This window comes from Emydura macquarii, unplaced genomic scaffold, assembly GCF_026122565.2.
Source record: "Emydura macquarii macquarii isolate MOO-44397 ecotype Brisbane River unplaced genomic scaffold, CSIRO-AGI_Emac_v2 contig_2372, whole genome shotgun sequence".
Taxonomy (NCBI): Eukaryota; Metazoa; Chordata; order Testudines; family Chelidae; genus Emydura; species Emydura macquarii.
In genome coordinates this window covers 4,001,103-4,013,895 of record NW_027132509.1, presented here as the reverse complement: position 1 = coordinate 4,013,895, position 12,793 = coordinate 4,001,103, and the positions used below count along the sequence as shown (strand labels likewise).

At 36.8% G+C, this 12,793-nt stretch overlaps 1 protein-coding gene across 5 annotated transcripts in view; it reads right to left on the bottom strand.

The window, feature by feature from the left end:
* Positions 1-12,793, bottom strand: part of TACC2 (transforming acidic coiled-coil containing protein 2) — a 167,027-nt gene that overhangs the window by 20,989 nt on the left and 133,245 nt on the right. For 3 of the 5 annotated variants that reach the window (XM_067561353.1, XM_067561349.1, XM_067561351.1), the window contains 5 exons: positions 11,342-11,403; positions 10,320-10,435; positions 9,295-9,466; positions 7,371-7,511; positions 6,246-6,335 (listed from right to left, as the gene is read on the bottom strand). In XM_067561353.1, the coding sequence (XP_067417454.1) occupies positions 6,246-6,335; positions 7,371-7,511; positions 9,295-9,466; positions 10,320-10,435; positions 11,342-11,403 (581 nt within the window). The remainder of the gene's footprint in view (positions 1-6,245; positions 6,336-7,370; positions 7,512-9,294; positions 9,467-10,319; positions 10,436-11,341; positions 11,404-12,793) is intronic. The other 2 variants (XM_067561350.1, XM_067561352.1) reach the window with 2 other exon arrangements.

Here is a 12,793-nt window from a genome sequence, read left to right as displayed (position 1 = left end):
TACAGAAAATCTATAAAGCCCAATACTGTGGGGGTTCAGCATCTACGAACCAACACAAAAAAGCCAGGCAACGTGAATTTAATTAGGACAACAACTAGCTAAGGGATTTACAAACTACTATATTTCACACACAGGATCAGCCAGTAGGAGTATCCTATTGACTAGCATCGCTGCCCCCCCCCCCCCCCTTTTTTTTTTTTTTTTTTTTTAAGTTTACAGGGTCATTAAAAAAAATTTTATTAGTATTTGGGAACCAAATACATTACTTTTTCTCTGTCCACCTTTCTTGCACTGGGATTGCACGCATGCAAAATAACGGAAATAAGAAATGACACATGACCAATTCCAATATGATTATCAAATGCTAAATCAAATCCAGTCGATCCACTTGTCTTAACAATAACACCACCATGGGTTCTAAGCACTATTCTGTACTCCATATTCCAAAATATACAATGATACTTCTCAATATACAGTAGTAAAATACATATTTAGAAGACTATATATATATTTTACACACTCACATGCACGCAAAAAACAAAAATTCTTTAGTGGTCCCAGTCATTCAATAATTATGATTAAATCTACCATTTCTGGCTAAGTTCAATATTATTGGGTGAAAAAAGATTTGCCTTTTGTCTCCTCATCAAACACAAGACAGAGAAATGAAAGACATCTCTGAACTTGGACGAATACAGTACAGTAGTCTGATCTCCAGTACACCCTGTCTGTGGAGTGCAAAGTACAGCTTTGATGATCCATGCTCTTTTCCATCTCTAACTCCTGTGAACTCTTCAGACTTCTTTAGTCTTAAAAAATTTACTTAGGCAACAACAGGACTTATGTGACTACAAGAAGATACTTTTCCTTTCCCTTCTCAACACTGGGGATAAGTACTCAGGTAGCCCGGGAGTTCATTTGTTTCCATTACCTCCAGAGCAGAGATACATGATGAGCAAAGGAGGAGGGTGAGAAGAATCTCTCTCCCCTCCCCAGCAGAATGTTTTGTGGAAAATGAGCTATGGCAAAGAGATGGCAATTTGGGGGCCGCAGGGAGAAAACTGCTATGCCATTTACTTTTCAGTGCTCTCAGCCTCAGAGATAGGAGGACAGAGATGCATGACTCTTCGAATACAGTACGCTATATGATTTCAATAGCTCAAGTACTTGTGCAATGGTGTGGAGTTCGTCTACCGGTGTGTTTCATATGCCCCTCTGAACTGAAGTCAGGTAATAATATGCTTCCAGGAAATGGGACAAATTGATCATGATAAATATATAGGTCACTCATGGCAGCATTGTCTTTAAAGGAACACAACTGTTGAAAGCTGCCATTAAAAAAGGAAGCCGAAACATTGGAATTGCATCAGTCAATGGATGAATTTTCTGTTAAACGATGAAGAAGAGAGACTGGGAAAGACAGTATCAATCTTCAGATGCAGGGGACTTTGTGGTCTCTCAGACCAGAACACTGGATTGGGACAGGCCCTTGGGACAGCATATTTGTGAGGACATTGGTAATCAGTCTAGACTAGCATCCCCATGAATTTTACTGTTCTGTTTCCCTGAAGTGAGCGTTAGAAAACCTTCAGTGTGGTAGCCGGCACAAGCACACACCTACTACCCTTATTCTGATAAAGACGAGGCAGGGGACAAAGAAATTGCCAGGATAATGAAAACTTTTCTGAGAAAGGGGGAAGAGAAAGAGAAGAAACTTTTAAAATGCTTTATACATAACACTGCAAATGGTCATTGTCATTTTCTCAGCTGTTAAAAAGGAAAATTTGAATCTGAAAAGATACATGTTACTATATTTTGCAACATTGTTGTTTCTTACACTCTGTTAGATATCTCACTGATATATTTAACTAATTATGCTTTTGCCCATTTTTTCCCCATGGGATTTGATTAAATGTGTAAAAATGGGAAAAACTAATGAACACAATCTAACTTGAAACTCAGAAACTTTTAACTACTGTAAAAACTCTTGGGAGTAAACCTTCTAGATCAGTGCCCTGTCCACTAGTGAACTCATTTACCCATGTATTTGGAGCCCTAATCTTGCAAACTTCTACTCTGAATCATAGTTCTATTGGACCCTAAGATTGCTTTACCTCCTGGAAATACAGGTTACACCTGTTCAGGAGTGACCCTCACTAGTCCTTGGAATATTATCTTGCAAACCAATTTCACACAGCACCTAAAATGTTGCAAAATATAGTAACAGGTATCTTCTCAGATTCAAATTTTCCTTTTTAACAGCTGAGAAAGTGACAACATGACCAATAAAGCTACAGTAGTCATGCAAAATTATTCTGTCAATATTATGAATTCAGCACCTAACAACAGTACAGCACCACTGACAAGGTAAAAAGTTAATTAGGGTAATTACAAGCAGAGAGATTTATAAATCACTGACCCCTACACAGAAGGATTAGATTCTGCAGGGGAATTAATGTTACATGTGGGTCACTGAAATCTTAGTGTAAGTATCTGGGCAGCATATACATTTCCTTTGTCTACCATCTCTTCTAGAATTCAAATATTTAATTAGGAATGTGACCTGATACACCTTGATTTACCAACTATAATAATCCCAGCTCACAAAAGAATTCAAAGTAAAGAAAGATATGTATGGGCATTGAAATGAAATGGAAGAAATTACTATTATGTCCACATAAAAGTATCCATTGAGTTGGGCTGACCCCTGGCTTGCAGTAATATTTTTGCACTCACAAATGTACTTTAGGCAAAAAGTGGAATAATCACAACTTTTAACTACATGATTTGTGTGCTTCTACTTAGGTTAAATTGTTGGCCCAAAAACATGTGCCTAAATTTTGCAAGCACGACTGTGCCACAAAAAGGAAAGTTCCTGTCTGAAACCCCACCACTCAAAGTTTTACTACCTCTATCCTTTCAAAACCATTATATACATTGCTTCTCTTCTTGCCCAAACTCTTTTTTCCATCTGTTTCTCTAATTTCCCCAGGAAAAGTGCTTATTTCAACATACATCTCTACATGTTACCTCAGCAACTCCTGAGCACCAGAAAAGGACTCTTTCTGTGACCTGTTCTGCCTGCACAACAAAATGGGTATTGGACACACAAGTCTGTTCAACAGTCCTATATTGTTCAGCAAAGCAGTGTTCAGGCATCTTAGCACAGGGCATAGTGCTTTTTTTCCTACTGTTTTCATTCTTATTTTTCAGTTGTATCTGAGAAGACTCCATCTGCACTTTTTCCATCTTTGGAGATGGAAGAATAAGGGTCCTATCTTGCTGCTGCTAAAGTCAATGACAAAACTCCCATTGATTCCAGGAGGTCAAGATTGGACCTAACGTCATCTCTCACAAAAACCCCTTTTCATCTGAATGAAAAGAACTACCTCCTATTACCTGTATTATTATGATTCAAGTGTTGTCATTTTTAAATTAGCAGTTAGTGCTTGAGTTTCTGATTTGTCATTGTGAAAGATGGCTCTGTTTTTATTAAAAAGACATTGCAAGGTTTTACTTCTGTATGCAAAACAGTTATAAATCTATTTATACCATATTAAGAAAATAACCAGTGCCTTTCAGAAAGTGTTCCTGCCAGCTAGTATCCGCTGCCTATCTCCAGTATCCTCTGGATTTAAGTCACTGCTGTCATCTAGTGTATCCTATTATACTTAATCCACATTGAGTCCATCCAGTCACTATAAAACACTCAGTGATAGCCACAAGGGTTATCATCATGAGCTAATTTGTCATTAGCAACATCCACTTAAAGACTAAAGTTAACCAAGGACAAAAGTCCTTCCCAACCTAATATGACATCTGTATCATTCAGGTAAAGAAAATAACTATAGTTTAGTTATAAATGGGACCTCTCCAGATGCCAAAATCCCAACCACCACCTGTGAGAGGCAGGGATATTGCTTATTTTGCCCCTCATACCTACCTGAACCTCATGTTTTGCTGTTATTTTATAATACAGAATAGCAGCATTTTCTAGGCATTCAAGTGGAAATTACTCACTAATTTATTATTAAGCAGGAATTCTAAGGGTGCTATATCTGGTCCTTCTAAGGCAATTCCAATCTGCAAGTTGCTCGTGCACTTCCCTGTTTGCATTGACTATCTGCTCTATAAAAATGTCTGAACTGATTTTAAAAAAAGTTTTAAAATATTTATCTTGTAAAAATAAATTACATTTAAAAGTCACATATTACAATGTGTTTGCAGCTCAGAATCTTTTGTGGGTTATATTTAAGTATTCAAATCCATGAAGATATGTACCCCTCAACCTAAAATAACATAAGATATTTCCAACATAATGCATCTCTGCTACTCTATTTTTCTTAATGCCCTGTGCATCATGGGATCTACTTTGAGAGACCCAGTTGGCTATCTGTAGTTCTTTAACCAAATTGTAAACTGTATCTACAACATTAAACGTTTAACCTTAGCTTTTCTTAAGGCTGATTATGCATAAGCCATATGTGCTACACATTTTATAGGTAACTGGGAGAGACTTTCAGTTGGGAAAAAGATATGGTAAGCATAAGTGATTTCACTTCATTCCTCTACTGCTACCTTCCTCCATGAGAAAAAATTATTTTTGTATGTGTGCGTGTGTATGTATACGAGAAACAGAAGCAATAAATATAAAGGGTTGAAAAAATAAATAGCATTTTCCCAGTGGGAGTAAAATATGTACAATTAATCTTACTGCTCTGCAATCCTGAAAAATGTGTGTTTTTATATATATATATAAAACACATTTTTCAGGATTGCAGAGCAGTAAGATCAATTGTAAGTATTTTACTCCTACCGGGAAAATACCATTTATCATTTCAACCTTTCCTATTTATTCCTTCTGTTTCTAATTAGAAAGCTGGGCCCAAACATGTTACCATTGAAGTCAAGAGCAAAGCTTCCCCCTCGCTTCACTAAAAACTGGATCCTACATACTTAGAAACATGCACATTTTCACAAGGAACTAATTACTTACTATCATTTTTATACCATTCATCACACCAAATGAAATAGCCATTAGTCACTCAGATAGCTGCATGGCAGGCCACTATTCACCAATGTAAGCTAAACTACCCAAACTTATTCTAATTGGCCAGCGGTTTCTTCATAAAAGTATAGTACACCATCAAAAGAGACTTACTTCTATGAACCAACTGATTTATGTTTGGTTAAAGCACAGATCAAGTCTAATCTCTGAGCCAGTCAAAATGCAGTTATGGTGCAGTACACAGCTGCCACTTAAATAGTGATGGAATGAGTTGTGGGGCCCTCCCATTGACTTCTTTATTAATCATTCAGTGTAAAAAAAGAAAGGCCACTGGAAAATGACAAGTTGGAATAACGTTCTCCTGATAGGGAAATAAATGTCTCATTTCAGCAAGACCCCATTGTCCTGTCAGCATTCTCGTCGAAGTATACCACTGAGGCAAAACTCCAAGGGTTATTAAGAGCTTTTTATTAAAAGCACCATAAAGGTTCTCCTAGACTGGCATTTGTATTAAACATCAAAGATACTACATCAGAGCTAACACTTCAGTCTAGTTTCAAATACAAGGGAGACCACATGCATCACTGGAGCAGTATCACTCTGATGATGCATCACACTAACATGACACTAGCCAGCATGCTGTAAGACTATCAATAAAGAAAAGCTTTAGATGTTAATGAATAAAGAGGATTTATGTTGGGGAGGCTCTTTCCCCTGAGAACCCTTGAGGTCATCCAAAATCATTTGAATACCATTCTTCAGAAGCCTGAAGTGTGGGTAGATTGAATTTTCAACTTTTAAGGTCAATTCATTAGATCTCATGCTTAAATGACATGTAAAAGGCAAAGTGCACCACTCGCCAGAATTTGTAATACTCTACAAAAACTATCTTCTTATTCATTTTGCCAATAAACTCTTGAGACCAAATCCTGATCTCAGATACAAACACATGGTCATTTAAAGGCAGAATCTGGCTGTCCCCCGTTTTATGTGACTGGCTTTTGCCTCTAGATCTGCCTCCAGTTAATTTTGGAAGTAGAATTGTTCTGCGAGTGTAGCAGGTGACAGCATTTCTGGGTAGAGTAAGGCTATCAGCATGCTCTTTGGTGTCATATGTACTGAAGTGCACACAGCTTCAAACACCACTCAGAGAGGCGTAGTTACCTTGTTAAAGAAAAAGCAGCACTTTGGTTCTTAATCTGTGCACACACACACATTGCAGGCATAAAACAGATACCTCGGTATCTAAGGAGCAGAAAGAAGACAGGGTAATCTGTCTGGCTAGCGTCAATGCTTCTATCCTCATTGCAGCAAACTCTAATTCCTCCTGTCAGATGGTTTTAAGCAATCCACAGAAAAAAAAATGTATTTAGAACATGATGTAAATGTTTTTCACACTCACAGAATGAATGTTGTATTTTAATGTATCATGGTAACAAATAACGGATAACACACTTTCAGTGTTCCTTTCAGGATTAAAACATCAGCAGAACACAAAAGCAAGGTTTCAAGTAGTTCTGAGATAATTATATCCAGAAATTCTTTCACTAGGGGCTACCTGTTAACTTTTTGGATGGAATAAATGTATTCCAATTATGTTGACCAATAAGATAAAACTATTTCTTGTCATGTTAATTGTTTTTCCCTTTCATTATTCACTATATGTTGATTTATAACAGCTGTGATTTTTGTTTCATTTTTGTTTCAAAACTCAGCAGTTTTGAAATGTAAAATTTGCATTGCATATTTGAAAAATCTGCCATGATTCATGTAAACCTGCTCTCCAGAGAGATTTCCTTTTATTAGAGGATGCCAACTCAAATTACAGATTAGACACAATTAGCAGAAAAACAACACTTGACTCTCATTTTACCTGGGTTTAGCACCCAGTGTAACTCCGCTGACATTAATGGGATTACTATGGATTTACCCTGGTGTACCTGAGAGTGGAATTAGGCCCTACATCTCTGAAACTGCCTTTGTGTTTACAGATAATATTGATAGCCTACCAAAGTCAAGTGTATTCAGTCAAGTTAACCCCCACATTTAAGCTTGAACACAGGGCTCAACGTAAGAGTTTTATTTTATATGTTGTACTACAACACACAGTTAATGGGATCATCTAATTGAGATTATTCAGCAATGTTAGAACACAAGAGTTAAAGAAGCTAACTTATTTGTTCTGAGAGTTAAGTTCAAATCTCATCATCTCTTCAAAGTTTCTGAAAGGCAAAAGGAACTTTGAAGAGGGCCTGAATTTTTCTTTAACTGACTATATTTTTTAAGATAGGGAAATGTGTTCTCTACTGGTGTTAGACAAACTTAAGAAAGGAACACTGATATTTACATTTGTGCTACAAACCTGAAGTTTCTGAGCAAATACTGGGGGGTTCTTTTCTGCTAAGTCAGGCTCTAGATATTCAAGCTGATCACATATTGATGTTTGATGAGATATCCTATTGAGAAGAGCATCAGCAGAGACAAAGGAGTCCTCAGGAGTTGTCTGAAGGGTAAGGAGGATATAGAACAAATAACAGAGGCTGCCAAAGTGGTTCAGGCTGAAAACCAGATATTTGCTTCAAACATTTGTTTACTGCCTTAGTAGTGTTTTATTTCTGGCACACGTACACAGCCATTCAGAAATAAATATAACGAAGGTCAGTTATACATTAAAAGTTTGAGACTGAAGAATGAAATAAACTATGTGAAAGCCTCTAAAGCAACGGTTCTCAAACTGTGGTCCATGGACCACTTTTAGGTACTTCTATGACAACTGTCCATCAGCCTTCTGCCAGCCACCATGGTCTGTTTATCTTAAATCGATGAAACTTCTTGTAAGCTGAAGCTCAGTCCAGGATTCTTCAGAGATTTCTTTGGCCAATTAAACTAAAACGAACCCCAAACAACTTTTTGCACTCTCTACAATGTGGCTCTCTGTTCCTTTTGTGTAAATTCAACTATGATCAATTTTGCAGGTGCAATCAAGATTAGAGAGTTATCAAACACACAGGGGGTCAGCAGCTCACCTGTTGAGTTTAAAACAATGGAGGCTCCAGTCAATGAGCAGAGTCTTCAGGCTAATAAATGTGAAATCCTCTGCCAAAGAAGAGGAACTCAACAGCACAGATACTCAACACAGAGAGATGTAACTAAGCATTAATAAGCCATGCCTTTATAAAGTGAATGTATTTTCACTTTGTCTTCTTAATTTTGTCCTACTTTCTCAAGTGTTGCAGGGCAGTTGTGATATCATGGTTTGCTTGGGAAAGCAGGGGTCCTTGGGAGAATCTATCCACAATATTCCAAAGTTTGAGAACCAGTGCTCTAAAGTCTTGAAGTGGCTACAGCCTTGGAAGTAAGACTCAAAGTCTTTACACTGGGACCTGGACTGAGTTCAAAAGTGCAGGTTTCCAACAAACTCTCACATTTGCAGTATTGCATACTATCAAAACAGTTGGCAATTTATCAGAAAATGAGAAATAGCTGTTCATCATCCATTAATGCAAAAACATCACAAGAGATACGGAACACTCACAAAGCAATTCTGTATATTTTCATGCAAAATCCCTCTGAGGAAATATGGGCACATGGGCACAGCCTACAAATCTACATGTGTGAGGTTGAAACATAACAAAAACCCCTGATAAGAAATAAGCTATTGAGACTATCTGCCTGCCTGGTCAGAAATTTACATTTAAGCTAAGGTAAGAACCAGGACAACTTTTCTCAGTGCTAACAGTATTTTGTTAGGCCAAAATGCGGATCAATTCCGTCATTGGTGTCCTCTCAAATCCTGTTATTACCAATGGAAATTGTTAAGCATGTTCATCAATGGGAGACTAAAACCAAGGACTGATTTTTGGCTATGTAGATTTGGGCACATATTCTGCACTGAAATCTTCCTGGTTAGTTATTACATGCTCTGGAAAAGCAAATGCTGGTTTTACACCTGTGGAAGATTGCACAGGCAATTTTACAAGCACAAAGTTGGAGGCACTTCTCAAAAGTGACCTGTCATCCAGATGATTAATGTGAAAAGGCAGAAAGCTAAATAAGCTACATTTCTCAGCAAGTGATCTTGCTTTTTAAACTGTTCTGGTTAAGAAATTTCCAAGAATAGTTAAAGTTTTCATTTCATTCAGGGTTTTCATATTCTCACTCCAGAAATTTTCATCTAGCTCTACGCATGTTCTAATTGCACAGACTTTAAGTTCTCCTCTCTTAAAACAGGGGAAGATTGCTTTTTTGGGAAAATGTTTCCATCAGTCTTCTCATACATTACTTACTATTCCAATGGTGTCTGAAGCTGTTCCTAAGCTCATGGGCTCCAGTTCTTTCTGTTTTGATTTATCAGGTGACTGTAAGCATGTCTCTTGGCTGGCAGTTAGAACTCGGGATGCAGGGTGCTGTATTTTCATTACAGAGGATAGCTGAGCTTCAGTTTCCTCGAAACTGGACCTGAGATAAGATAGATAGTGTATATGTTTTCAGACATAGCTAGGAGCCAAGTTTCTGCTAAAATCATAGCAAATGCTCTTCAGCTAAACTGATATGCTAAAGTGTCATATTCTCTTCTTCACAAGAGCTTGATAAATTAGAATAACTTACATAAGGTTGAATCACAGCAATATATCTTGTAAGATTTTGAGAAATGTTTTCAAAGTAGTATCCCAAAGAAATCTGGATAAACCTAGTACTAATTGGAGGAGATCAGTGAATGCATGCACATCCTATTCATCACTTTATCACTTTGCCCTTACTTCTGACTTTTACATACATCTCTATCAAATGAAATTTTTTTTACGTCGCAGCAGTGTAAGTCTAGCCAATGCCACTTCTAAAAATAAACAAAAACCCGTAAAATATATAATTTTAAAATAGATTAATTGTTCTGAAAACTAAGTTTAGGAGAGTTACAATAGGAGGGACATTTTCTATATACTGAAATGAAACTGTTCTTATTATTTAAGAAAAAAACTATAAGTAGTGAACCATAACTTAGACTGAAGACAGAGCATATTCTTTACTGCAGACTTTAAAGTAATCAGCAAATCTATGCAACAGAAATATAAGTCCTGAGTCTCCATTCCATTACACCATTGACTGGTGTAACAAGGGACAGCTGGACTCTAAATGTTTAATTGGCATAGATCCATGTTTTAAAAGAAAATAGACAAAAACTAAAACACACTACAAAAGCACTGCCTGACTGGAAATAATTTGACTGTTATCCTTTTCCTAACAATCCTTTTATTATTAAATGGTTTTTGTTTATTTTTGGGTCTGTTTTTTGTTTTTTGCAGTGATGTACCCTGAACATGGAGTTGTAGAATCAGACAGTCTGACTGGAGGGGATTTGACTGGACTTTCCTGCTGTGCATCAAACACAAGGTACAAAGATTGTTTCTTCAGGGTGCTATCCTCCTGCTGCGAAAAGAAAATAAAAGAATTATCATCCAAATTTCCATTCCCTGTTAAGGTTAATTCATTGCCTCAAGTGACCGAGAAATTCCACTTCTCTTTTGGAGCTGATAAACTAGGTTCCCTAGCATGATACTCCCTATGGTGCTAAGATCAAGTGGAAGTATCATTAAAAGAACAGCCTATTTTAGAAAAGCAGGTGACCACAACACAGGCTGTGTAGTTTACAATTTTAATAGCTCCTCCACTATCATTTTGGATTAATTAGAATTCAGGTACTGTACAAGTTCAGTACCTGTTCTTTTTGAATGGGTTATATGGCATTTGCTGACAAAGTCTTACCAAAAAATTAATTGGAACCTTCATCTCATCAGACTGAACACCCAAGAGTCTCCACAGTGACTGACTATTTTATTCTTATAAGTACTGTGGGAAATTCATACATTTGGAGCTTATGAATACTATCTAATTAATCGAGTGAATACAAGTAAGGCAAAAAATGTTGATGTTATAAAGTATTATATTCCCACATTTTATAGTAAGTCTTTGTTTTGAAGGGAAGTGCTCATCACTTCTTTTCACAAAAGCTTTAGTCATGGTTTCGGAGAAGTAAAGATTTCCATATATTGTTTGGTAATCCAACGTAGACTTGCTATAGTTTGAAATATTGAACACCTTTAAATCCCCAAGTGAAATGAAACCTTAACATTAAAAAGATGAAATTGCCTCTATAAGGATAGAAGCAATTTACCTGACTCTGCTGACTAAAACGAACAGTGTTTACAATCTACTGCAGATGTACAGTGAATGCACTGTGGAGCAGGAAATTGTCCATGCAGCATTATCATATCCATACATAATGAATACAGTGTGTAAATAAATGTAAATGAAAATCTGAGAGTGAAAACTTACAGGCAAGGAGGAACCTATTTTCTCCATATATTCTATTTCATATGAGTTGCCATATTCCAGCTCTGTAACAGAAACAAAGAGAAATGTTCCCATGCATGGCGGGAGGTGGGAGAGGAGGGGGATATAATTTTTGCATGTGTGAATGAAATCTTGGCTGTTCATTGCTAAGTGTCACCCAGGCCCTGCAGTTTTATTATTGATGCTTTTTCTGGCCTTACAAACAAAATACATAGAGACTGCTCAGAATGTTCTGTGCATTGATTTGCAGCTGTCAGTCAACCGAAGCCCCATGGCATATCCAAGGGCAGAATTTGGTTCAAGTCATTATAAATCAATTTTCCTGTAAAACTCCAGGTTAATCTGCTTCCTTTGTTCAGGATTCTATTACAGAGCCCAATGAGACACTCCAGTACATTGTATTTGAAGTGCTATGTCACACTACAAATCTTTGAAAACATTTTGATGTAGTCTTGATAGCTGATCCACTGAAAAAAGGAAGAATTTGCAACCTGACAAGTAATGAAATGATTCCACCCTCAGTAAACCATGCAGATTTTAACCAGAAACTATTATCTTGTTACTTTAGATTAAAAAATGGATTAGGTATATATTTGCTCATTTGATGAAGGATAGGACAGTAGCATAGATACACTTATTTTTAAATTTTAGTTACAAGGGACAGTTCAAAGCATGAATATTTACAGAGAAGCTCTGCCCCCGTACCTAAACAGACCTTTTGTTGCTCTACTATTTCAGATCTCTTAATTATTCAATAAGAATTAACCAGCACTTCTTGCCAATCCTGGTCACTGGAGAGTGAGCTGATAGAGACAGATATACAGACAAAGAAACTGTTGACAGAACAGAAGATGAATGAAACAAATCTAGGGTTTAGGGCCTGATCCTGCAAATACATAAGGAGTCCTTACATGAGTAGCCTCATTAAAGGCAATAGAACAAAGCAGTAAACAAAGATTGAAGGAACAGATTAATCTTAGGTTTTGCACCTAACTCCAATCACCAGTGATGTTCAGAGATATATTCCAACACAACAGTGACTTTGTTTCCTGAAGATAAAAATTAAGGACTCCTGTTAAATAATATCCTTGTCTCAAAAACGTGTATTTTTATTCAGTTTTGTATTTTGTTAAGTTACACACAGTAAAGTCAGTTCTCTTCCTATGAGCCTAATTCAGGAAATCACTGAATCACATGCTTAATTCCATTCCTGTATAGTAAATCACTAGTGACCGGGATTTAAACATGTGCTTAAATACACTTCCTGAACTGGGATGATGTCCAGTGAACAAGGGCCTATATCAGATATATATTTTTAAAATAAATAAAACTGTTCCCCCCCCCAAACTAGTATAACTGTCTTAACTGTTTTGCAAAGTGAAAATCTCACTGTTAAAACAATATTGGAGGGTATTTGTGCAGAAGATCAGATGC